General features: G+C 47.4%; 1 protein-coding gene across 1 annotated transcript in view; it reads left to right on the top strand.

The window, feature by feature from the left end:
- Positions 1-27,701, top strand: part of LRIG2 (leucine rich repeats and immunoglobulin like domains 2) — a 274,622-nt gene that overhangs the window by 190,599 nt on the left and 56,322 nt on the right. The window contains exons 12-14 of the mRNA XM_069633358.1: positions 19,514-19,677; positions 20,002-20,322; positions 25,391-25,672. Of these exons, the coding sequence (XP_069489459.1) occupies positions 19,514-19,677; positions 20,002-20,322; positions 25,391-25,672 (767 nt within the window). The remainder of the gene's footprint in view (positions 1-19,513; positions 19,678-20,001; positions 20,323-25,390; positions 25,673-27,701) is intronic.

Genomic DNA, 27,701 nt, shown 5'->3' on the forward strand with positions numbered 1-27,701 from the left:
CAGGGAGCCAGGACAGCCGAAGTCAATTGAAACTATGTCTAGGGAGGCAAGGCACTTCTTCAGATAGCACAAAAGTCTTGCACAATGTTATTTAGAGAGTTTGTAGAACAAGAATTGCTGTTGGACCACAAGCTGTTAGGCTTGTGAAAAGCAAAGCTGCACGCAACTCTGCGAACGGCAGCTACTGCAAGTCTCAATGAGAGCAGGCATGGTACAGGCTAGAGGCAAGTACCCCTTCAGTCAAGACAGTACCTTAGGTTTGAAGAAGAGGTTCCAGCTGGCTTCTGTTCTGGTTGCAGTTCCTGGACCTCAGTCATGGGGACAAGAGGGAGGACGTCTGGAGGACTCCTGCACTGGAGTACGTAGGTCGGTGGCGGCAATGGGCTCTTTCCAAATCAGCTGCACTTCATGGTTTCAGCTACCGGCAAATAGCACCACTGCGGTTCTTGGCCACCTTGTGGGCTTCCCTTACTTCTGTGGACAGCACTCTGTTGAGGTGGCTCAGGCTTGGGTCCTCCTGCTTCGGGAGGATCCTCAGGATCTTCCTGGAGCTTGGGTCTGGCTTAAAAACGATGCACTCGTTTCTGGTGTTCCTGATCCCTGGCGTTCGGTTTCGGCAGCAGCAAGGAAGTACAGCCAGCAGGGAGAGGGGTTCCAGTGAAGTTCGTTTTGAGGTCAGTTGGTCGCACCAACCCAAGGGAAAAAGTCATCTATTCCGGGCTTCTCTAGTCGATACGAAGTTGGAGCTTCAGAACTGCAGCAGGGCTTCACTAGGCAGTTCAACGGTCCAGGAAGGTACAGCAAGCTTCTCTTCCAAGTTCTTTCATCAGATGTTTCTTCCAGTGGTCGACTCTGTTTTCAGTGGAATTAACCTCGCCTTTTTATGTTTGTTTCTCCCATTCATGCACAGCCTAGATGTCACTCACACAGCAGGGCGGTTGTCGTCCAAGGACATCCAGCCAGCAAGTCACCACTCGGTGCCTTCAGGTAGCCAAGGAGACTAAGAGTTTCGGGCACCTCCCTCACTTCCTGCCCTGCCGGACACACTGGAGTCTGAGGCGAGTTTCAGCACTGAAGCTCGCCAGCAAAACAAACAAAAGGGTTAAACCTGGTTTAGCGCATAGAGTACAACCCAGGAAAGACCTCACAAGCAAGAAATGGCACAAAATGACAGAGGCAATTTTGACTAAATGGGCACCCATGGGTGCAATGCTGCAGCTGAGGATTCTGCCTGCGGTACAAACGCACAATGGTTGGAAAATTAATCACTGCCACCAGCCATTAAATGTGAAGGTAACCTAAAACATGTTACTTGAGTAAGTAGTAAAACGGACTACTGAGTAACCCCCCCCCCCCCCTCCAATCCCCCTAGTACTTCCACATAAGATGGGTTGTATTGGACCTACATAGGAAAAACAGGTAAGGAAGTCAATTTCACTTTACTACTCTTGGGAACAGTAGTTTACCCAAGAGAAGGTATTTAAATCTTAAGAGAAATCGAAAGGACTACTCGGTTCAAATTATGATGCCTCTAGAGTTTGCCAGACTACAAAACCTTAAACAGATCCGATCAAAAATGCATCAGAGAGGGAGAAAAGGGTCTCACTCGCTCCAGGATAAAAATTAAGTCCTAATTTCCAACAAAAGAGCTGGGCGTCTCTAAGGTTGAAGAGAATTAGCACAGAAATGAGAATTCTCCCTAACAAAACTAAGAGCGCCACATCCAGCTGTGAAGAAACCCTTGCCTGGTGTCTTCCCTGTTGATCGCTGCTGCAAGTTCCCTTCCAGTGTCCTTGCCTTCAGTCTTCAGAACAAGGAATTCATTGACCAGGTTTTTGTAAGCTGATCCTGAAGACGTCCTGCTGCAAACTCTTTTTCTGTGCTAAGGTACTGTGTTGGCTGGGCTATTACTTGCATGAAGTATTATGTGGCTCCTGTGAAGCTTTGGGGGTGATTGTTCTGATTGGGAGTCCCATCATCCATTTCGCCCAGGCCCATTGCTGGAATCCATCTACGGTGTCTTCTCTGAAGTCCATGGAACCCTTTTGCAACTCTAAAGTAAAATACTTAATTGTTTGAACTATTTTCCTCAGGAACTGTTGACATTTCCTAGAATTGTGCCTATCCTGACCGGTCTGTTGACCACTAGAGACCTAGTGACCCCCTCCTGCCCCTGAGAAAGATCATGCTCCAAGAATAGGGAAGGGCTTATAAGGTTTGGGCCTTTTTCCTAGTAAATGCAACACGTGTTTAAAAGTGATTTAGTTTTAATAGAGTTGGTTTGGTAACTGTCCCTCTGAAATACGAGCAGTTACAAAAGTTCGTACCATCATTTGAATGTGTTTTGCCATTCTGAAAGTGTGTGTAAATATAAGGTTATTTTACTGTGGACGTCACACTAGGGATAGTATTACTGGCACAACCTGTCAACGTCCCCTTTCGAGTTTCAAAAACTGTAATAATCCGCAGCATGTGATCTAAGCAGATTCCACAAGCCTCAAATACGATTACGGTGAGTAATGTATCCCTTATTTTAGTCGCCTGTGAATTGGTTCCCCCACTTCCCAAAAGTAATGCTGTTGGCTTCACCCATTTTTTTCAGAATATATGTGTAGTGTACAGGTTTACCAACTGGGTCTTGCTTCCCCTGACCTGCTGTATAGTCTGACTAGACTAAGTCTGCCTTTGGGTTTTAGTTGCCTTGAATACCTGTGTGCAATTCTTAATAAGTGTATTGTTGGTTTGACTAACCTTGGTCTGCCTTGTGCTATCCTAAAATAAGTTAGATCGTTATTGCTTACCTCAATCTGTGTTCCACTCATCTGATAAGCAACTGTAATAGTTTATTACAACATTAGGTCTTACTCACGTGGTATAACTGAGGATTATTAATGTAGTTATCGTTTTATACTGTTCATGAATTTGTGTTGCACTATTCATGAAAGTATCCTGGTAAGAGTTGGTTTACTAAGTGATTTCTCAACTGAGTGTCACTATATGTCTAACAGGGTCTAATATCCTTGAATTACTGTTAGTAATCTAAAATGAACGTGTTGTTTTATTCCCCCTGAATAGGTGTGTTCTATTCTAAAGGTGTAGAATTGGGTCTGACTTGGCTAGAAATACTGGTCTATGCTTTGGTCTGTATACCTTAAGCATTGTGTTGAGTTTTTAAGAGTATGTTTATGGTTCTATGACAAAGTACTAACCCACCAAGATCTGCCTTGGCCTATTTGTATCTATAATAAAAGTTTATATTTTATAATACTTCTGTGAGTAAGGGTTTTTCTGTTGAACCATGTGTATGCTACAGGTTCTTTTTACTTTCCTACAGCCCCCTCTGCCTCCTAAATAGGCCCGTCTGCCCGGTCTGCGTTACCAAATACTCAGGGGGTACAGCCTTATACTAAGAGTGGAGTTGTGTACTTTCTGTTGGGGAGAATTCTCATAAATGTGCGAATTCCTCCCACCTTAGAGCCCTACAGCTCTTTTGCTAAACTTTGGGACATTGAACTTTTCAAATCAATGTGTTTTCTGTGTTTCTTTTGGTTATGGAGTCTAACCAACTTCATAGGCATCACCTTTTCATTTGCGTCACACAGCACCCTCAGTGCAGTGGCACAGGGAAGCCTTTCAGGCTTTCCCAAGGTTTAAATACCTTCTCTGGGATAAACTACTGTAAGTAAAGTGAAATTGACTTTACAAGTCTTTTTAAATTCCTAGACCCAGCACACCATATCTTACAATAGAGTGCTAGAGGGGTTACTTAGTATCCCTTGTGTCTAGATACTCATGTAGCAGTCAAATGCTACCCTTTCCTCTCAGGATGGCTGGTGACAGTGGTTTTACACCGAACTACCATGATTTATCCCGACCGCGAGCATCGTTAGTGTTAAATCGCAGGAGCCATGTTTTTCAAAATGGCGCCAGAGTCCCCTCTGTAAAAACAGGTCCCGGTCTTCTTTTTTCGCCATTTCTTTGTGGAAAGGTCCTTCTAGAATTTGTCTCTGCACGCCAGACCAGGCTTGGTCTTTGTTCATTCGCCTTTGGCGGGCTCCAGGAGTGAAGACCGCCTCTGGCGCCCGAGTGTCTGGGATGGGCAGGAAGTGAGGGAGGTGCCCGAAACTCCCTGTGCTTAGTCTCCTAGGAGACCCAAATGCACTCTGTGGTGATTGGCTGGCTGACTGTCCAGCAAGGACAGCAACCCTGCTGGGTGAGTGACAGCTAGGCTGGAAGGAATGAGAGAGAATTGAATAAAAGGCGAGTCTCTTGGCTTGGAAGGCAGAGTCGACCACTGGAACGAAGGAACCGAAGAAGACCTTAAAGAGGACGGCTGCTGTAACTCCTGGACGGTTGGTTTGCCTGGTGAAGCCCTGCTGCAGGTCCAAATCACCAAGTTCACCTCGACAGAGAAGCCCTGCAAGGACGACTTCTCCCTTTGAGTTGGTGGGACCAATCCACTCAACAGTAAGACATCTGGATACCGATCTCTGAGGTGGTTGCATCTTCCTCAGAGTGCTGCAGGAAACCGTATAACCAGGGAGAGGAACGTCAGTTTGTGTGCTTTACACAGTCACTGAAGTTTACCAATTGCCAGCTTTTTTACCAATCCCAGTGCAGTGCAGGAGTCCCCCGACCTTCTCCCTCTTGCCCACGACTGAGGCACAGGAACAGCGAGATCTGCAGGAACTGCCAGGAACAGAAGTCATCAGCTGCATCTTTTTCTTCATTGTAAGGTACTGTGAAACAAGACTGAGACTACTTGCCTCTCGCAGTGAAAGTGCCTGAAACTTTTGCAACTCGCAGGTCTAATCAGTTTATGACCCAACATATATTTCTTCTTTTTACAAACTACTTCAAGAACTTGTGCAGACACTTTACCGTTTACTTACCAGAACCACTTTATCCTATCCAAGACTTTAGCCCATTGACTTTGGCCTAGCCTATTGAATTGAATTGACTCTTCTGGTGAACTCTTAAGTATATGCACTGTCTAAGAAGTGTAACCTTTTGTGTTCTAATAATCTTTGCCTTTTACTCGCCTTGAAAAGTATTCTGAAATAGTAAGTATATTTGTGTGTGGTTATATTGCCTCCTTCTAATGAATGTTTTATAACCAAGATAAATGAACAAGTTTATCAAAGAAAACTTGAGTGTAAGAGTTTACTTGAACACTTGTGATTATAGACCTCTGTGTAACATCATTACTGCTCACATTCCCCTCTTGAGAGAAGCCTGGCTGCTCAGCTCTGCTATCAAAACGGTGTAGTACAGACTTATTCCAAAGGTTGGTTTGCTTACACCTATAGTCCTAGTTGTGTGTAGTGGTCCCAGAGGGTACTGCATACAAACATTGCCTAACAGGTGGTGTGCGCTGTCCCATAAAGGAAAGCTAAGTGTTTATTTAAGATTTTCACAGAACTGGTCAATCTTTTTGATCTGGGTCAACCCCAGAACTTTTTTGCTTTACTAGTGGGATATTTTTCCTTAATACCTCTGTGTGGGAACCTTTTTCCACAGTCGCAGAATCTTTAACTCTTTTTATGGGTGCCATTTCTTTGACTCTTCAGTGTCTTTTTTTAAAGTTATCCTCTAACACAACTTATTGGCAATAAGTGCCTGTTGTTGCTGGGTTGCCCTAGGGGCTCCCCTTTAACTTTCTCTGACTAACCTTTAGTGAAATAAAGTTCCCAAGGTTAGAAAGGATCTTTGGATCCCTTTTACATTTATTCTGTGAAACCAGCACACCCCCACCTTACGTGGAGTGCTGGGGAGATGCAGTGTATCCCCTTTCACTTTAAAACTGTAACAATTCTGTTATAGGGACAAGCTTGCCTTCAATGACTGGTGGCAGTGATACCTTGTATGTATTTGGTGCACCTTTACCGCGGGCTGTGTTCACAGCTGTAGTACAGGCACCTCGGGTTTCTCCGTCCTGAACTGCTCTGTCCTCCGGTGGTTGCGGCGTTGGTCTTATCCCGCCTGAACTATTGTAACTCGTATTTGGCTCAGCCGTCTGGCCTCATACGGCGGTTGCAACGTATACAAAACCTAGCTGCTAGGTTGGCTACTGGCACCCCTTATGGAGCTCACATTACCCTGGAGCTGCGCTCTCCACTGGTTGCCGGTTAGCCAACGTATTAGATTTAAGGCTATGTGCATAGTTCTTCGGGCCATTCATTGTCAAGGGGCGAGTTCCTTCAGGCTAAATTTCTCCGCTATCAGCCTAAACGATGTCTTCGCTCCTCCACCGCTGATCTTCTTGCTGTCCCAAGGTTTGGCTGTACCAGGATAGGTGGCTGCGCCTTTTCCATTGTTGCTGCCAACCTATGGAACGGCCTACCTCCGCCAATGAGAAAAATGTCTAATCATCTCTTCTCTTGCTCTTCTAGGTTTCCCTTGTGGCTCTACATCTAACACATTCTCCCTCTCCCTCGCCACGGTGATGCCTACGGGCGACCGTGCGCTTTAGAAGTGAATATAACATAACAGGGTGCTAATTTTACCAAAAGTCCCCTGTCTTCTTTTTTTGCCATTTTAGGGTTTCTTGTGCTTTCTTCCTTCCCCTGACATCTAGGGCGGGAAATTCCTTTGTGTAATTTTTTTTTTTGTTTTTTTTTGGTCCAAGCCCCAGTCAGTCTGTGAGTGCAGGAAGCGAGTGAGGAGTCCAAAACTCCACTGGCCTTGGTCTTCCTCTTTGCCTGAATGGGGACAAATACCAGTGCAGGGCTGGCTGTCATGACTGGACAACCAGACTGCCCCTTGTAAAATGCAGGGAGAGAATGCAGAGGTTGTGCTGTAGTTCCTGTTGAATACGGTGAACCTGGAACCTGAAGAGAAGTCGACCACTGAAACCGAAGAGGATGACGAAGGAAAAGCGGCAATAACTATTTCCAGCACCCGGTGTGCCTGCTGTGTAACCGGAGCCTTCTGTAGCCCTTCCTTCCAATCGACCTGGGGACTCCGAAAACAACGCTCCTCACCCAGAGCCTGGTGAGACCCACTAGACTCAAGAAGACCTGCATTTTGAGCCATCCCATGCGTTGCTGCGTCCTTGCTTTGCTGCAGTACCCCAATACCCTGGGTCCCCGAGCCACTGTGCAGTGCACGGTCTTCCAAATTACGAATCTTGCTGAAACTTCGTGTTCATACTGGTGGATCTCCAGAGACACGAATCGAGTCTGAAAAGTCCCCTCAACAGAGTGCTGGACCTTTGTAATGACGAGAATGCAACTGTGATTTTCTGTCTTCTGTGCTCCTTGAAAAGGCGCCAAATCCGCAGAACCGCATACAGTCGTGAAGAAAATCTTGCCTAGAGCCTTCTTCCTCGATCCCTGCTGCAATGTTCCTTCTGAGGGTTGGTTTTCAGTCACCATGACAAGGAGTCCACTGACCGGGTATTTGGCTGCAGACCCTGAAGTCCTTTTGTTGCAACAATACTGAGGTACTGTTGGCTCTGGTATGTACTTACCTTAAGTATCTTAGGATTTCTGTGTACTATGGGATGTTTTCTGTGATGGGGAGGCCTCTCATCCAGTGCACCCAGTTCCACTGCTAGAATCCTGCTAGGGTGTCTTCTGCAAACCCCCTGGACCCTCTTCTAACTCTAAAATAAAGTACTCACCTGTTTGCCCAGCCTTCCCAAGGAACTCTCACTTTTTCTACTTAAGAACCTATCCTGACACTGCCTGTTGGTTACTAGATCCTAGTGACCCCCTTCTGCCACTGAGAACACTCATGCTCCAAGAATAAGGGAAAGACTTTTAAGGCATTGGGACTTTTGCGTAGAAAAGAAAATAAGTGTTTAAAAGTTACTTACTTGTAAAGAGTTGGTTGGTAACTGTAACTCTAGAGAGAACAGTTAGAAAGTTCTTACTTACCTTTGGTGTGTGATGCACTATTCTTAAAAGTATGGTAAACCTCTCTTTCCTTCGAAACTGTTTTGCCATTCTAACAGAACGTAGATGTGACGGTATATTACTCCCTTGTGATTAGGTTGTGCCTCTTCCCGAAAGTAATGTGTTGGTTTCACCAGATTATTCCTGCAGGGTAATTGTATGAGTGTCCCCCAACTGGGTCTTGCTTCCCCTGACTTTGTGTTAGCCTGTGCAGAATAAGTCTGTATTAGGTTGTTGCATACATAGAATAAGTGAGTCATTCAGTAAAGTGTAACATTAGGATTTATTTTCCCTGTGCTATCTAACCCAGAGTATGTGATTCTAACTGTCCCTTATGTCCTACATCAGTCACTTGTATAGTTGGCAAAGATCTAACCTGGACTCCTTCTGAGATATAAAAAGTATATGGATTTTACTTACCTTGAGTTAGCTGTGTGCTATCCAGAAATAAGTTACCATAGTTTTCCAGCATGGGGTCTGGCATGGATTCACATGCTCATGAATAAACCCCGTCAGGCTGGGAGTCTTCAGTAAAGAAAAGTTTCGTTTCTGATCTTTCTTACTAGTAACCAATCACTGGTCTCTGGGTCATACTGCTCCCAGCCAATGACTGCCCTCTCCCTAAGCCCCTCCCCTGGCAGCCATCCTCAGATTTTTACAGCACGTTCAAGTGTTGGGAGTCCTCGTGCTGTAGCTCTCAAGCTTTTACTGCGTTTTGTGTTTTTTCAAAGAGTTTAATCTCATTTTTTCGGTCAATCGAGCCTAAAGCTCCACCGTTTCTACTTCCGATCAACGGGGACCCGTTTCGTAATTTTCTATGCCCCTCAAGGGCAAAGTTTTGTCAAGTTACGCTTACCTCGTGGACATGGCCCAGGACAAGGGAAGCTTGATGCCCTGATCCAAGCTGTTCAGGAACTGCCCTGGATGCGGGTTACAGAATGTTTTTAAGGAGGATGAGCATTCGAGATGGCTCTACTGCCTTCTGCTGCCTTCACGAAGACAAAACGCACGTGGAGAAGGACTGTGCGTTTTGCAAGAACTTGTTCGAACGGACTGAGGGATCGTCGGATCCGCCTCGCCAGCTGGCAGGTGAGAAGTCCGAGCGGTCTTCAAAGTCCTGTGAGGGCGCCCGGTGACGGGGGCCCAACAGAAGGCAAAGCACTGCGAGTCCACGGCACCGGGAGCGCCGAAGGGTCGGGCTCCTCGGCTGCCAGGCAGGGCGCACTTTCACCGAAGCCATCAACCACGAGCCAACGCTCTGGCTCGGGGAAGAGAAAATCCAAGAACCCGGGTAAGCTTCTGGAGAGGCCCCGGTCGATCTCGAAGGAGTCAACTGAGGGGGAGGGAGGCGGTGACCCTCCCCCCAAGGTGAAGGCCTCAAGTGCGCCCAAGGTGGTAAAGGCCTTGATTCACCCGGCTAAGGCCTCTATCGAGGGAGTCGTGACAGCCCTGGCAAAGCCTGTGGAGGCTACCCCATTGGAGGCGACCTCGGGGACCCAGATTTTCCCTGCCACGCCCATCGATGAGACCCCCGTGAGAACCCCAGTGGAAAAAGAGGGAGGGGGTGGCGGTGGCCATCACAGACATGGATTCAGCCTCTGAAGAGGAGCTGGTTGGAGTCGTGAAGGTCCTCAGCAAGAGTTCGAGGAGGCCCGTTCCCACGGGAGGAATCCCGACGAGGAGGATGAAGAGAGCAACGGTGGTGCCGACGAGCCTGTGGAGGAGGATGACTCCACCCCCCCAACCGTCGCAGCCGGTGCCCGAGCCTCAGGACAACTCGGGGGCCATCTTGATGGCAATCCAAGCCTTATGTATGGAGATAAGGACGAGGTTACCATTACCCCCTGACGGAAGACCCAGCAGAACCGGGACCGTCAGGAAGCCCTCCAGGCAAACGGAGAATTCATCCACCCCCGCCCTTCCAGCCTTCATGGCCCTTTCAGCCTTCATCGCCTGCCCCTGATCCCAGGGAGGGAACGGGAACGGATACGGCTACGACGGGGACGGATTACGACGGTGGTGACGACGGGATGGGCCTGCCATCACCACCCCCTCACCTGACGAAATTGTCTCTTTCCACACCATGATTGCCAGGGCATCTGAGCTTTTCTAGCTCTGCCCCGAAGAACAGAAGGAAGGCTTCCTGTATCAATGTTGTGAGGCCAAGAGGAAGACGGTCCTCTCGGTCCCGTTACTTGACGATATCTGGGACGAAGGCTGTCGCTCCTGAAGAACCCATCCATGACGCCCGCCAAGAGGGACCGGTACAAGTACCGGTTCCCGGATTCCGCCCATTTGTGCCTTAGGGCGCAGCCAACCCCGGATTCGGTCGTCTTGGCGTCGGCCAAGAACAAAGCGGCGGGGGCAATGGCTTCAACTTCGACCTCCCCACCGGACGGTGAGCGGAAGGAATTGGACGCCATGGGAGGATGAGTCATCTAGTCGGCGGCGACAATTAAGGTGGCCAATGCCCTAGCGTTTTTGGCCCGCTACGACGGAGTTGCGGTTAAGATCGCTCCCCTGCCGGACTTCCTCCCGGATGACAAGAGGGCTGAGGCCCTAGAGATCTTGCAGGAAGGTGAGGTGGCGTCGGACCATGCCATAACTGTGGCCACGGACATTGCTGACACCGGTTTCTGCCAGTTGGGCAACCGTGTTTGCCTTCGGCGATGGGGGTGGCTCAAAGTGACTGATTTCCATTAGGACGTACAAACCAAAGTTTTGGACATGCCCTTCGACGGGAACAACCTGTTTGGAAGGACAGTAGACTAATCTCTGCAGGCCATCAAGACCGACACAGACAGCTCGGGCCTTGGGAGTTTTGCAGCAACGACGGCCGCCCTTTCGGAACTCCAGAGGCAAGCAAAGTGCCTCCAAAGGATTCGGCGATGGCTCCTCGACGTACTGCCAGACGGCTTGCTCCTTGTCGCAAGAGGCCTATAGAGGATAAGGCAAGTGAAGAGGATCTTGTCGTCGTCGCCAAGGAGGTCAAGGTGGCAAGTCCGCTGCCAAGCAGGACTGAACCGGCCATAGCGTCGGGGGGGGGGGCCCCACCTGAGCACCCCAGTGGGAGGCCAGCTGGCGAAGTTAGTCAGCATGTGGGAGTCCATCTCCACCGACTGTTTGGTGCTGGATGCCCTGGCCCAAGGGCACACTCTTGAATTTCTAAAGAAGTGCCCCCGCATTCTTCCCGTGGCCAGGAAGGAGATCCACATCCCTCAACTGCTGTTGGAAGTAAGGTTAATGCTGAAGAAAGGAGCCATCGAGCTCGTCCCAAAAAGGCTCCGGGGCTCAGAGTACTTGCGATATTTCCTTGTCAGAAAGAAGATAGGCGGTTGGCGACCCATCCTGGACCTGCATCGGTTAAACAAGTACATCAAGGCCCAAAAGTTCCAGATGGTCACCCTCCAGCACGTGCTGGAACAGCTGGAGGAGGGCGACTTCCTGTTGTCGTTGGATTTGGAGGATGCTTACTTTCACATCCCCATTCTAAAAGGACACTGAAGGTTTCTCAGATTTGTGGTCCAGGGACGGCCTTACCAGTTCAAGGTCCTTCCATTCGGTTTGAAGTTGGCGCCCAGGGTATTCAAGTGCTTGGCACCAGTGGCGGCGCGGCTGCGCCTGCGTGGGATCCACGTTTACCCCTACCTGGACGATTGGCTCATCCGTGCAAGGACAAGATGACTCGGCGTCGAACACACAGAGAAGACCGTCCAACTGCTCACAGATCTGGGATTCTCCATCAACTACTCGCAATCCCGCCTGGTTCCGTCTCAGGTCGCACTGTTTCTGGGATCCAAGCTCGACACTGGCGCGATTGGCTTCTCCGTCGGAGGAGAGGACGAAGGCCGTTTTGGGCAAGGTGTGCAGCACCTGCTGGCCACAGACGTGGCCAGGGTGAGATCCATATAGTCCCTGTTCGGCATGATGTCCTCATGCATCTACCTGGTGCGCCTGTGCAGACAGAGGATGCGCCCTCTACAAGAGTTCCTCGACGCCTGTTGGATACAAGGGGCGGGCAGCTTTGAAGGCAGGATCCTGCTCAACGAGGCCTTCCGCCTAGCGATTTGGTGGTGGGGCACCCGCGCGCATCTCGCGGCGGACAGACTTTCAGACACCGGCACTTCAGGAGACGGTGACAACGGACGCCTCCCTGGAGGGAAGGGGAGCGCACACCAGAGATCTCCAGGCAAGAGGCTGTGGCTTCCGTAGGAGGTCACCCCACATCAACATCCTGGAGCTCCGAGCCGTTTTCTGGGCCCTCAGGTCATTCCTTCCGTCCCTCACGGGCAAGGTGGTGAGGGTCTTCACCGACAACACCACCACCACGATGTTCTACATCCGGAAGCAGGGAAACAGGGAGGCATCAGATCCCCAGCCCTATCCAAGGAGGCCTAGGATCTGTGGCACTGGGCCGTCACCCAGGGGATGTTTCTGGTGCCCTTCCATCTGGCAGGAATAAAGAACACCATTGCCGACTCGCTCAGCAGGGAGCTGTGCTCGTGCCACGAGGGGGAGCTGTGTCCGGATGAAGCGGATCGACTCTTCCAACAATGGGGCAAACCCCAGATCGACCTGTTCGTGACGGCGATGAACTCCAGTGACAGAGGTGCGCCAGCAGGTTTCCCCAGCCGAGGAGCATGGGCGATGCTTTCTCTTTCACCTGGGATGGCCTGTTCCTGTATGCTTTCCCCCCCCGTTGCTGTTGCTGCTGCGACTCATCAACCAACTCAAGAGGTCCCGGTGCAGGATGATCCTCGTTGCACCGGCATGGCCGAGGCAGATCTGGTTCCTGGACCTTCCGGACTTGTCAGCGTCCCCCCTAGTCAAACTGTCGACGGACGCGGATCGTCTCTCTAGAGAAAGAGGCGCCATCCTCCATCATGACCAGGGTCGCTGAACTTGCAGGCCTGGCTCCTGCAGCACTAGCACTAGAGTTTGGAGGGTACAATATCCCGGCAGACTGCAAGGAGGTGATTGCAAAGGCCAGGGCGTCCTCAACTCTCAAGTGCTACGGACACAAATGGAAGAGGTTCTCTGTCTGGTGCCGTGCACAGAAGATTAACCCCCCTACGGATTACAGCCCCGAGAGTGCTGCCGTACCTGCTATCGCTGGCCAAGGCGGGGCTAGCTCATGCCTCCATCAAGATAAATCTAGCGGCGATTTCCCGCTGCACCAGAACTCCTGGACGATCATCTCTGTGGTCCCATCGCCTGGTGAAGGGGTTTATGAAAGGACTGTTCTGTTCATTCCCGCAGGTGAAGGCTCCGGCCCCGGCGTGGGAGCTCAATGTGGTGCTGAGCAGGCTCATGGGGTCGCCATTCGAGCCTCTGTATTCGGCCCAGTTGAAGTACTTATCGTGGAAGACAGCGTTCCTTGTGGCCATCACCTCCGCACGACGAATGGGAGAGATCCAGGCTCTCTCCTGCAAGCCTCCGTACTTGATTTTCCACGAGACGAGGTTAGTGCTGAGGACGCACCCCTCCTTCATGCCCAAGGTGCCGTCGGACTTCCACCTCAACGAGCCCTTGGTGTTACCAGTTTTCTTACCGTCGCCGGCCGAGAGGACTTTGCACTCGCTGGATGTAGCTAGAGCGCTGAAGTTCTAGGAGGACCGCACCGAGAGTTTTCGGAAGACATCACAGCTGTTTGTGCACTTTGGACCTGTGAACCAAGGGAAGGCTCTCTGGAAGGCTTCCATTTCCGGATGGCTCTCCGGCTGCATCATGCACTCACCAGTTGGCAAACCGACCGTTGCTCGGCCGTCCGAGCCCATTCGACCAGAGCGATCGCTGCTACCACGGCGTTCCTATCTGGTGTGCCCCTGCTGAACATCTGCAGGGCTACTACGTGGAGGTCGACGCACACCTTCACGAGATTCTACTGCGTCGACCGGGATTCCAGGGAGGAGTCCAGGGTCGGCCAAGCAGTGCTGCGCAACCTGTTCGCCTGAAGGTGGGCCTGGTGAGGAGGTAAGAGATGCTTAATGTTGAGTTGTTGAAATGCTTAATGTTGAGCCTTGCCACCTCCCGTGGTTGTGCATGTGCGAACTGCTATGTATTCTTATATTCATGAGCATGTGAATCCATGCCAGGCCCCATGCTGGAGAAGGAACAAGTTACTTACCTTGTTCTCCAGCATGGGTCTGGCATGGATTCACATGCGAACCCTCCCTCCTTCCCCCCTCTGCGGCTCTTCACTTGGTCCTACTGCCACTTTACGTGCTACCAAATCTGAAGATGGCTGCCAGGGGAGGGGCTTAGAGAGAGGGCAGTCATTGGCTTGGGGCAGTATGACCCAGAGAAATGTGATTGGTTACTACTAAGAAAGACAGATCCGAAACTAAACTGATTTCTTTTCTTTACCGAGGATTCCCTGCCTGACGGGGAATATTCATGAGCATGTGAATCCATGCCAGACCCATGCTGGAGAACAACATCTACAGGTAAGTAACTTGTTCCTTACTGCTTATCTCAATATGTGTTTCACTGATCTCAGAAGCACCTGTAATTGAATATTACATCCTAAGGTTTTACTCGCCTAGTATAACTGTGTGTTATCACAAAAGTAGTAATAGGTTTTTACTGTAACTGGAATAAGTGTTCCACTATTCACAAAGTATATTGTCCAGTTGACTAGTATGTGATTTGTACTGAGTCACTGTACAACGGATAGGGTCTACTGCCCTTGCATTACTGAAAGTCATTGTGAAAGTAACAATTGGTTTTTACTCGCCAAGAATAGGTGTGACCTATACTGAATGTGTATGAAAAGGTTTTGACTTCCCTAGAACTGCTGGGGTTCCAAATAAGGCTTACACTTTGGTTGGTGTAACTTCAAGTATAGTGTTTTTATAATTGTGATTTCTTATAATGTGTTGTACTTATTTACCCCTAGAATTATCTTGGCCTACCTGTATTTACATTAATCATTTATTTTTACTTACATAGTGTTTCAGTGTTTCTTTGGATCTTTTGTATTACAATTTCATATGTACTGATTCTACAGCCTCTCTCCCTACTAAGATGAGCCTGGCTGCTCTATCTACGCTACCATGTACTCAGGTGATACAGCCTTATACTAAGAGTTGAGTATTGAATGGTTTTAATGATTTAAAAATGTTTTTCGATCCTTTTGTTTTTGGTCGAAGGCACCCTCACCTTTGGCATTTGATCCTTTTGTTTTCGAAACTTTAACTGGACAATCTTCTTCGGAACAGTAGTTCACCCAAGAAAGTTTTGTAAAACATTAAGATAAGTCCAAGGGACATCTCAGTGGCACTGCACAAAAGATGCTGGTTGTCATAATGCAAAATCAAAGGCCTATGGAGTTTACCAGACTCCATAAAACAGTAAGAGCACAGAACATCATACGAAAACACATGAGTGAGAAAAACAGGAGTAAAAATTAAAAAGCCATGAGTCCAGCAAAAGAGCTGGGGGTCTCGAAGGTTAAAGGGAATAGCCACAGAATAAACATTTCCCCTAGCACTGAAGCCCAGGAAGGTCACAGCAATTCGGCAATGTCCCAAAATGAAGCGGGTCTTGAGGCTAGTTGGTCCCCACTAGCCTAAGGAGTCCTTGGCGGGTATTCCCCGTCTGTGAAAACAGGGTCAGCACAGCTGCAGGGCTTCACCGGTGCTTTTGTGGTTCTGGAAGGTGCTGCTGGAGTCCCTGCTCATCTTCAGATTCCTTGTTCCAGTGGTCGACTCTGCCTGTTGTCCCTGTTAGGACTGATGTTCTATACTCTGGCCTGGGGGCCAGATGTATAGAATGCCAACCTATATAGTGACGGTGACAACTCTGAACTGTAGCCAAACCAGTTAAAGGTAGCAGTGACGAGGGGTCGGTTCCATGTAATTTCATCGCCTGACATTTCATCCCCTGTCATTCTAACATGTACAGTTCAACGAAAATGCTCAGTTTTTGATTTTGATTTTGCGGGGGGGGGGGGGGTGTCCCTCCCACACTTTATTTTTGGCTATTGCCCACCCGTTCAAACACTTATCTGCCTTTTCCCTCCACCCCCTAAAAAAATTAGATGAGCATATTCGTTGAAATATGCACATTAAAATGCCAGGGGATGGAAATGCAGGCGATGAAAGGACGTAGTACCAAAAGGTCTAGGCTAAATCTAAAGAGATGGAGAGCTCATTAAGGGTCCACAATGAGTACACACAGTTTAGCAGTCAAAGATTACACTTAGACAATTGGGTATAAAAATACTTCTTGATTTATGGCCAAAACACACATTGAAAAATGACTAACGGCTAATACTATCGAAAAATACTAATATTGGATACTTATTGTACAGTCACTGGTTTAGGGCAAAACAGTTGTAACTCCAGAAAAGAAAGGTACGGGTAAATATTTGCACTAATGGTCCACTAAGAATAATCCCTAACTTCAGAAGTCCAACCCTAAATTGTCTAGGGCCTTATGCCCAACTGTTCAGCAAACTTTCATACAGTTCTAAGAAGCTGGAAAAAATGAAGGTAGGGTCTCTGGAGTCCAGTGAACAGTTCAAATTGTCAGGGGCAAGTTGACCTAATTAATAAGCATGCTCCCAACTTTCAGAGTGCTTACTATGGCAAAGCAAAAGTGTTATAAAAGTTTTGTAAAATTTTGCAAACTTTTAAAGGGAGTTTAGGGGGCAGGTAAGTATCGCTATAACTCACCCCCTGTACTCGGATTCTTCGATAGACTTAGCTGGTTGGTTGAAGATCTGTGGTCGCTTTTCCCTCCGTCCGCCTCAGCCCTTGATCTCCAGGGTTGCAGATTCGAGCAGCTCTCAGGTCTGTGTCTGATGCAGGTACAAGGACTCTCGGTGGATGAATGCAGCAAAACTTAATGCAGGGCCCCTCTCAGGACAGGAATGGACACTGATGCACGCAGACGCAAAGGGATTCATTTGCTGCTGTCAGATTGTCTCTCCGTGCTCGGTTCCCCTTGATGCTAGGACCACGAAATTTCGCAGAGGTAAGTGTTGTAGTGCAAGCTGAGAATCCCCCAATTTCCAGGCCTCAACGCGAACGGCGACATCAGCAGCTTCATAGCCGAAACTCAGGGCTGGTGAGCTACAGGGCAGTCCTGGGGCACTTCTGAAGGCTCTTCTTTGCAGGACTCCGAGAATGGGTGTTCCCTCCATTCCAAGGGTCGCCGCTCCTTCGCCGGACTGCTGGAGATCACGTTTAAGACAGGGCTCTCCCAGGACAGCAGCAGAAGTTGGTTGCCAAGCCTTCCTTCGACTGTTCTCCGGTTTCCTCGTGCGTCTTGCAGCTGGACCTCAGTTTTGGCTGCTTCAGTTTTGTCTGGGATCTCTCTAGAGTGGGTGCAGGGATTCTCTTCTGATCCTAAAAGCAAGGTAAGCGCAGCAGCCCCCACTAGCTGATAGATCTGACAGACAGACGCGCATGCACAGATCCTTAAAGTATGCCTTCATCTGGTCAGAGTGCATGAGGGCCTGGAACTTGCCAAAAAACGCATCCTCAGAGGGATGTCTAGGCACAGGAGTACGTAGAGGCCTCTCTGAAGGGGCATACCCTCATGATTGCAAAGACTGGTTGCCTGGGTGGCCCTCCACCAGCTGTGTCCACATAAACTAAGGGTGCAAACATAGGAGGGAGCGAGATTGAGGCAGCGGAAAACGAGCACGCCATTCCATTGGAGGGCGGAATAGATCACTATTGTCCACATTACGTGGAAAAGGCTGCTCGGCCTCAACAATGGGCCCCTCAGTAGTGCCCATTGAGAACATCAGTGTGAGAGAGGTGGTTGGGCTGCCATTTTGTTACTGCCTGAGGTTTACTGCGTCACAGGTGTCTGAGGCCGTTGTCACCACAGGGAACTTTTTTTCCATTTTGGTCTTGTGATAAGTAACCTTGGCAGGGCTGGGGTTAGCAGATCTAGAGCGCTTTTGCGACCTCTTAGTCTGCTGAAGAATTAGCCCTCTGCGAGGTCTTTAGGACAGAAGGCAGAGTCGACCACTGGACAAAGGAATCCGAAGAACTTGGAAGAGATGCTTGCTGCAACTCCTGGACCATTGGTTTGCCAGGTGAAGCCCTGCAGTCCCGAAGCTCCGAATTCGCCTCGATTAGAGAAGCCCTGCAAAGGACGACTTCTCCCCTTGGGTTGGTGGGACCAATCGACCCCAAGACAAACTCATCTGAAAATCCTCTCAGAGCTGGCTGTACTTCAATTGCTGCTGCAGGAACCGATTGCCAGGGAGAGGAACACCAGAATCGAGTGTGTCGTCTTTAAGTCGGACCTGAGCTCCAGGAAGATCCTCCGGATTCCCATGAAGCAAGACTGACCAAGCCTGAGTCTCCTCAACAGAGTGCTGGACCCCAGATGCGAGGAAAGTCTATAAGGTATCCTAGAACCACAGTGGTACTATTCGTGAGAAGCTGAAACCGCAAAGTGCTGCTGATCTGAAGTTTGCCCATTGCTGCCCCCGACTTTCGAATCTTAGTGCAGGAGTCCCCAGACGTCCTCTCTTCTCCCCACGACTGAGGTCCCCGAATAACAGGATCTGCACGGCCTACAACAGGAACAGCAGCCAGCTGGAACGATTTCTTCAGACCTATGGTACTGTGAACTAAGGGGTACTTACCTCTTGTTGTGTAGCCTTGCTAGCTCTCAATTGAGACTTGTCTTTGTTGCCTTTGCAGAGTTGCTTGCAGCTTTGCCTTTCACAAGCCTCCCAGCTTGTTGCCAAACAGTGATTTATTTTTCAACAAAAACTCTCTAACATTGTGCAAGACTTTTTACTTACCTTCAAGAAGAACTCCAGCTCCCCTAGACTTTGCTCAAGTAACATTGACTGTCCTTGCTCTCAGAAGACTTTTCTAACATGACTTTGATTTAACTATCACTCCAAAAAGTCACACATTCTATAACTTGTGAAGCTGGGAAAGGGTTAATTTACATTGCATTGGGGGGTTCAAAAGTACTTACCAGTTTGAGAAACTTGTTAACCATTGTTTCTTCCTTTTCCTTTTAACACCAAACTCAGTATTGCTCTGAAAGTACGAGTTATATATCAATGTCCACAGTGTCCTAGTTATTGAAGTCCCCTCAGGGTGTAGGAAGTGTCTGTGTGCCATCCCAAATGGGCCTCTACTGATTTATTGAAACTGAGTATTTTTTAAGTATATTTTAAGTGCTACATATTTGCCCCCTTCTAAAGAAGGCTTATTCAAACTGACTGTTAAGGTTTCTTGATTAAACAATTATTTGAGTTTTTTTTGGATACTGGTCACTGCGAATGTCTGTTACAACCCTACAGCTCACACTGACCCCTCTTGAGATAAGCCTGGCTGGTGCAGTCTCCCACAGCGTACTGCATACAATCTTGCCTTACATTAATCATGGTTTTTTAGCATATGAGTTGGTAAAATGAACTAGGATAAACTGTGGGAGGGTCTACGTCTTGTATTTGCTTGTCATTTTGTTAGAAATGGAAGTGAAATATTTTAACAGTGCAAGTTAACTTTATTACACAGATGCGGGAAGAGTGCATTGGCATTGTAATTGGGTGTGAGTTGTCGTCCAAGTGACATTATGAAATAGTTTGAAGCTAAATTACGAAATGCTTCTTTTTTTCCCCCCTACAGACTCTTAAATACAAGCAGCTTACTCTGTGATTGCCAGATGAAATGGTTTCTTCAGTGGTTAATTGACAGCAAATTACAGCACTCCGTAAAAGTTTGCTGTGCCCATCCCGAAAGACTTGCTGGACAAAGTATTTTCAATGTGTCGCCTGAAGACTTTGTCTGTGGTATGCGTTCCTCATAAATCGTACTTTTGTAGTTTTTCTTAATACATTCTCAACGTGTTGGTAACTTTAAGCATAGATGTTAATACTGAGCGTGACATTTTTTCATTTTGTTAATCCTTGACTGGATCAAGAGAAAATAGAGATTTCTTGCACCTGCTTACCTCATGCCCAGTATCTCCAATTGACTAGTTCATGTTGCTACTATGACAGAAAATCCTATTATTAGTCTGATATTACCATATAACTGGAAATACATGTCATACAAAAAGGGTTGCTTTGAAGTAGGTTGAGACACAAATTAAATGACTTCAAATTTGTTTGCAGATGACTTTCCTAAGCCCCAGATCCGGCTGCACCCTGAAACCACAGTTGCTTTAAAAGGAATGAATGTGACCCTTACCTGTATAGCCGCAAGCAGCAGCGATTCACCCATGTCCACCACTTGGCGTAAGGACAATGAACTTTTGTATGACGCAGAGGTTGAAAACTTTGCCCGCTACCAGCAAAAAGGTGCTGAAGTCCTGGAGTACACGACTGTGCTGCACCTCTTTAACGTGAATTTTACTGATGAGGGAAAGTACCAGTGTGTAGTTACTAACCACTTCGGCTCCAACTATTCCAGCAAAGCCAAACTCACTGTCAATGGTAAGTTGGTCATTTGTTGCAAATGCATAGTACTCACTATTTAAAGTGGCATTCCATTCAAATTGTTAATGTTGAGTTGTTTGTGGGAGATGAACCCTTTGATTGCCGTTAGAACGGTTGTGTGTTTCTGTATATACACACAAACCCTAAACAAGTGCATTTGCTTTTCATATTTTAACATCCCAATTCATGAATAATGGCTGCAACTCCTGGTTAACACCCATCAGCCCCAGTAGTACCCAGGCAAAACATTTATTTTGACTGAGTAAACTTGGCTCCTTAAATTGGAGGGTGTTTGACCGTGCTTACTTGCAGGCACACACCCATCTATTTATGTATAAACAAAGCGTTTGATAACTGTCGGCATGTAAGTAAAAATCAGGAGATACTAGTTTGATAGTTTGGTCTCTGTTAGCTAAGATTTTCATATTTGTGATAAGTCTCCCTGATCTGTGTCAACCTCAGAACGTTTTGCTTAGACTTGGGTGTTATTTGTCCTTGTCCCTAGGTGAGTGGGAATCTTTTTTTTCCTCCTCTCATCTAGGTTTTTACTCTTTATGGGTGACCTTTTTATGTCTCTCCTCTGTGTATCGTTTAAGTTAGTTTCTTACAACTTTTGGGCTTAGGCTGGGTTGCCCCTTTGGCCTTCCCTGTTTATATTTCTTTTATGTACTTGGGTGAACTACTGTCCCAAGGAGTAAAGAGGGATTTTCATCCCCTTTATATTTTATATAGTGAGCCAGCACACCCCACCTTATCTGGAGTGCTGGGGGGTGGGGGGAATGCAATATATCCCCTTGCTTGCTTCCCTGTAGCATTTGTTACAATTGCAAGTTTATTTGAATGGCTGGTGGCAGTGGTTTTACCTAAGTGACCGTTTAGTCTTATTACTCGCAGGCTGTTAATTGAGCCTCGGTAATGCACGGAATGGCCAACATTCTGCTAGAATGGTGGGTTCCTTCTTTTTTTGCCATTTTTAAGTATTCTTATTGTTTCTGAGATCTTCCCCCGGTATTCAAGGCGGGAACAACCTCAGTGGAAGTTTTGTCTTCGGTGGGATTCCTTTGTATTCCCCGCCCAGGCTCCAAAGTGTCTGAGGAGGCAGGAAGCAAGTGGGAGTCCAAAACTCTGCAGCCCTTTATTTCCCCTTGCCTGAAAGGAACCAACTGCCAGTGGGTGGTGGAGGGGCTGGCTGCCTGATTGGACAGCCAGACTGCCCCTTTCTGTTAACTGTGGGGAGAGACTGCAGAAGTTGTGCTCTAATTCCTGATAAAGACTGCAAACCTGGAAGCTGCTGACAAGTCTACCACTGGAGCTGAAACCGAAGAGGAAGATGAAAAAAAGTTGCCTGTAGTGATTTCCAGCGACCGTAGAGCCTGCTGTGTAACCGGAGCCTGATGCACCCTTCCTTCCAACTGACCTGGTGGGTCACAAATGCACCAACTCCTACCCAGAGCCTGGTGTGATTCACTTGTCTCAAGAAGACCTGAATTTTGAGCCATTGCACGACATGCTGCGACCTTGCTGTGCTGCAAACTGCTGAAGTCAGAATCTAGCTGAACTTTGGTGGACTCTGCTGGACCTCCAGAGACACAATTCTAAACCCTAAAGTCCCCTCATCAGAGTGCAGGACCGAGAGAGTGAAGAGAATCCGACCGGTGATATTCGTACTCATCTGGCTGCCGTTAAAAAGGCACCAAATCCACAGAGCAGTAAGAAAGCGTGAACACGTTGCTAAAAGCCTCCCCTGACTGCTGCTGCAAGTTCCCATCCTGTGTCCGGTTCTTTGGTCTCCAGACCAAGAACCCAGGGACTGGGTCATGTGCTGCTGTATCCTGAAGGCATCCACGCTGAAGCTGCTCTTTTCTTCTAAGGTACTCTGTTGGCTTGGGTAATACTTACCTTAAGTCTGTTGTGCATCCTTTGAGGCTGAGTGGGTGATTTATGTGGTTGGGAGTTTGCCCATACCACTTGTCCAGGCCTAGTGCTAGAACACATGTAGGGAGCCTTCTCAGAAGTCCCTGAACACTTTTTAGCTTGCTCTGAAAGTTAATACTTGTTTAAGAAGATCTCCTATGGAAGTTTCACTTTCCTGCAACTGAACCCTATCTCTGCAAATTAACCCTGTCTGAACCTGCCTACAGCTGGCTCCTAGACCATTAGGGTCCCTCGTCTGTCTCTAAGAGAACTCCTGCAATAGAATAGGGAAGGACTGGATAAGAAAAGGATTCTGGCTTGAAGGTGTAACAAGTGTAAAAATACTTACTTGCTAAAGAAGTTGGTGTGGTAACTATCTCTGTGAAAGAAGGAATTACAAAGTGTCATTAAGTTTGTTTACCTTTGTGTTGCATTGTGCCCCTCTAAAAAGTATATACTTTGGTTTTGGGGTCTTTCCTCTCTTTGTCTCCACGTGTGGTGTTCCGCAGAGGTTTAACCTCTCTCCCTGGCTGTTCAACCTATACCTGTTTACTCTTGCCCGCCGTTTCCTTCTGCTCTTTCAGTGTTATGAGGATGACACCCAGCTTTCCTTCAGGCTCCCCTCATCCACGACTTCTCCTCTCATTCCATACTGTCTGACCACAATTCAAGAATGGTGTGCCGCCAATGATCTCTGCCTATGCCAGTAAGACTGAGATCCTCCTTATCGGAACAGCAGCTTTCTCCTTTCCTCTCTGGCTGCCCACTCTGGGCCCTCTTCCTACATGTGAGGCTATGAACCTTTGGGTTATCTTCAACTCCACCCTCTCCATACATCTCTGGCGTCTCTAAGAGCTCTGGCCCTCTCTAGGCTGGACTATTGTAACAGCCTCCTTCTAAACCTTCCTGCCTCTACTCTCCAACCTCTTCCACGTATCCAGAACAGGACTGCGAGACTTGTCCTTGGCCTCAATCCCAGGGATGGTATCTCTCCAGCTCTGAAATCTCTTCATTGGCTCCCAGTGGCGGCAAGGATCAAGTTCAAGACCCATCTGCATCGTCTACAAGGCATTCTGGGGCCTGGGACCGCACTACCTATTTCTAAATATCTCCCTTCTTGAGCTCTCTGCTCATCCACTTCCAACTCTCTGAGGGTCAGTCGCTTTTCCAAGCAGACGGTTGAGGGCAGATCTCTATTGTTAGACAAGATTGTATGCATTATCCTGTGGGATACTGCACCAGCCTTGTCCTCTTGGCAATAGTTGACCCAACCTTTGGTATAAGCATGTACCACACAAGTTGGTAGAGTGAGCAGCCAAGCTCATCAAGAGGCCAATGTGAGCTGTAGGGTTATTACACAGAGATTCCCAGTGACAAGTATCCAAATAAACTCTTGCACTCAAAGTTTATAGACACACAATTTATTAATTTGTCAGTTGACTAAGCCTTCTTTGGAAGGGAGCAAACATATGTAACACAATAATATACTTCCAAATACACACTCCCAGTTTCTGTAAATTGGTAGATACCCGTTTAGAATGGGGCACACAGTTCCTACACCCTGAGGTGACTTAAATAACTAGGACATGTATATATCACTGGCACATTTAGAGCAGTACTGAGGTTAGTGTCAAAGGAAAAGGTTTTAAAGAATAAAACCATGTTTAACAAATATTCTTAAGCAGGTGTTAGGGAGAATTCTCAGAAATGTGTTCATTCCCTTCATTGCAGTGGCACGGGGAAGTCTTTTAGATTTCCCAAAGTCTTAAATACCTTCTCTTGGATCAACTACTGTTTCCAAGTGCAGTGAAGTGAAATTGACTTTGCTTACATTTTCTAACTTAATAGACCCAGCACACACTATATTACGATAGGGTGGTGGAGGGGTTACTTAGTATCATCTTTGTCTAGTTTTGCATGTAACATTACCTTTCTACAATTAATGGCTGGTGACAGTGGTTTTCTTTTTACGATTGTGTGTTTTTAATGCGGGGTGTGTTTGCAGCCATGGTAAGGCACTGGTGAAGCAAAGCGACCAAACCTGGTTTGGTGCGCAGAGTAAATCTCAAGAAGGACCTTTTCACCAAGAAATGGTGAAAAAAGACGACCTGGGCCATTTTGACAAAAATGCATCCTTGGGTGCTTTATTGCAGCTGCGAACGCAGCCCGCGGTAAATGCACACCACAGTAGTTAGAAGTAAACCACTGCCACCAGCCATTCAGTGAGGAAAGGGTAACATAAAAACGTTACATGAGAAAGTAGACAAAGGGGATACTAAGTAACCCCTCCTTCACCCTTTCGTAAGATGGTCTGTGCTGGGTTTAGAAAGTTACAAATGTAAGTAAAGTCAATTTCACTTTACTGCTCTGGGAAACAGTAGTAGTTTATCCCAGAGAAGGTATTTAAACCTTTGGGAAATATGAAAGATTTCCCTGTGCCACTGCACTGAAGGTGCTGTGTGACACAATGTAAAAGATTATGCCAATGGAGTTTGTCAGGCTCCATAACCGAAAGAAACAGAGTTCAGAAATCGCATTAAAACACATGAGAGAGTGGGGAAAAAGGGTCTCACTCTTTCCAGGTTAAAAAAATCATTCCTCAAAATCCAGCAAAGTTTCTGGGGGTCTCTACGGTGGAGGGAATCGGCACATTTCTGAGAATTCTAACACACACAACCCTCTAATCCTGCTACATACCAAATACCTGCTGACGACAAACAACCCTTCCGGACATAAGCCCAGTGCACATACCAAACCACATCTAAAAAAAAGCTCATGCACAGACACCAGTTTTTCCTGGTTCTGCATGCATCACCAGATGAGCACAGTATCTATCCTGTACCTCTCCCCAACCAACCCCACCCACTTTTCTTACAGAGCTACGTGAGTAGCCTGGAGACAATGCAAATATGATCAGCGCGCAGCTTGAATCAACTTAACATTTGTGATGCAATAACTCCATCATGTGGTAAAAGGATTACATTTCTTTTTGTAGTACCAAATTGTTTTGCTACCCTTGTATGTAGTTCTAAAAAGTCGCTTATATTATTTTTAACATTCGAAACGCTGCCTTGAAATTTTACAATTTGCTTTATGGTCACAAATGAAGAACATTAATGAGATGCATTGTCCTATTTGCCTTTCCATGCAGAGCTGCCCACTTTTTTGAAGACCCCCATGGACCTCACCATCCGCACTGGCGCTGTTGCACGACTAGAGTGTGCTGCCGAAGGGCACCCACCACCACAGATTGCATGGCAGAAGGACGGTGGCACAGATTTCCCTGCAGCGAGAGAAAGGCGCATGCATGTCATGCCTGAAGATGAGGTCTTGTTCATTGCTGACATTAAAATCGAAGACATGGGACTGTACAGCTGCATGGCACAGAATATTGCCGGGAGTATATCTGTGAATGTCACTCTAACTGTTCTTGGTAAGTGACCGATTCATTATTGCAGTGTTTCCTTGTTTATTTTTGTTGTTCATTGGAGACTGCCTTGAGCTGAACAGTTTTGACATTGCCTTTTTTATATTTATTGTGCTTATGATTTAAAAAGAAACCTTACAATTCATATTACAAATTATTACACATACAGAAGGAATATAAAAATGTTTTGAATGGATTGTGTCCTCCCACATATTCCTCATCTTTGATATAATCTGCCAGATTGCTGCTGCTGCTGCTTTGGAAAAAATAATTCGCCAGAGGGCGCTGTGCTCGAGGCCGCGTAGTCTTAGTCCCTTGAGGGCCGCCGTCGAGTGTCGCCACCATCTGTCGTATAAAGGGTGCGAGCCGCGCCCGTTGGTCCCAGTTCCGTTTTTCTGAGCTTCTGCTTCGTGTTTTGAAATGGCGCGTCAGTTCTTTCATTGAAAATGTCTTCATCCTCAACTCCTACCACACCCAAGACTGGGAAGTGCAGAAGGAAGATGTCCATTACGGATCCTCACCGCAACTGACTTTGGTGCCTCAGCCCTGACCATCAGGTCAACGAGTGCAGTTCGTGTCAGGCGATGTCGAATAAGACTCTTAAGGAACGCCAAGGTAAGCTAGTGGTGGGAGAGGAATCTTTTAAGTCTGCAAAAAGACAAATGAGTCGAGAGTCTAGTAGAAAATCTCGTCACGTGTCGAGTCGGTCGAAGAGTCGCTCCAGGAAATCTTCCTCCTCGTCATCTAAAAAATTGAAGAAGTGACGTCACACATCTTCTTCCTCCTCGCCTGACAGAAGGTTCATTTCATGTCCTTGTAAGCATGATTCCCCCAAAAAATGGGAGGCCTTTAGGGATTCACTGCTAAAGATTTTTGAGAAGGCCGACCTCCACAAAAAAGTAGTGTGAAGAGCATGCCCCTGAGTGACGGAGGGAAATCTAAAAGTGTACACGCAAAATCAGAGTCGATGTCGTCCTCGGACGATGATTCTCCAGCGCCTCACGAAAAAAGATAAAAACCTTTTGGTGCACAAATTGAGGTTAACGGAGGACAAAATGGCGGCCTCCTCGTCATCGATGAAGTCCGGCATTGACTCGACACGTCCTTTGACAACTTTGTTGAAGCCAAAGATAGTGTCAATACCTTCGACCAGTGTCAAAGCCTTCCTCAATGACCTTGAGGATTCCTTCGAGCATATCGAAGCCAGCGTCTATTCCATCGACGCCTTTGTCGGGGAACTCTTTAATACCAATACCCAAAACGACATTTATGGCTAAACCTAGGTCAATGCTGCAACCTTTACCAGAAAAAATCATCCATACTCGGCCCAGGCAGGAATTTATTTTTAATCCATGTCTTCTATTTTTGAAGAACAATCCTCTGATGAAGAAATTACATCAGTTGGTCTTAGATTTGGGACAAGAGAAGTTCCTGAAGAATTAATTGACCCATATACCGAAATGGCCGACCTTTATGACTGCCTACAATCGGCCAGTGGCCTAGATACCTCACCTGAGGTAGAATTTGAAAGACCAGACCCTACTGACACGCACAATCTGGGTATAGGAACCTCATGGGAAGAGTCATCGACTTCATGGGGTGGAAGACAGTGTCCCAGAGTTTCGACCAGGATGACATGACAGATGATATTGATGAAGGATCTCAGAAGGATCCAATCCTTCCTTGCCACAAAGCTCTACAAAAGAGTTATGGCAAATGGGGAAATCCCAGAATCTTTACCAGCTGTAAATAAAAAATGTGTGGGAAAGTACAGACCTTCACCTTCAGATCCAGAGTATATTTCTAAGCATCCCTCACCTGAGAGCTTGGTGATTCAAGCTGCGACTGCAAATAAGCAATCTGCTTATCCCTCCATGCCCCCTGACAGGGACGATAAAAAGGTTGATGCTTTGGTGAGGAAAGTGTTCACTTCAGGCAGTTTGGTACTTAAATCTACTAATGTGACTTGTACTTTGGCTAGATTTGCATACACCCTCTGGGACTGCTTGAAAGCAGCGGCTCAACACATCTCGGA

Source organism: Ambystoma mexicanum, chromosome 13, assembly GCF_040938575.1.
Source record: "Ambystoma mexicanum isolate Mex_15411 chromosome 13, UKY_AmexF1_1, whole genome shotgun sequence".
Lineage (NCBI taxonomy): Eukaryota > Metazoa > Chordata > Amphibia > Caudata > Ambystomatidae > Ambystoma > Ambystoma mexicanum.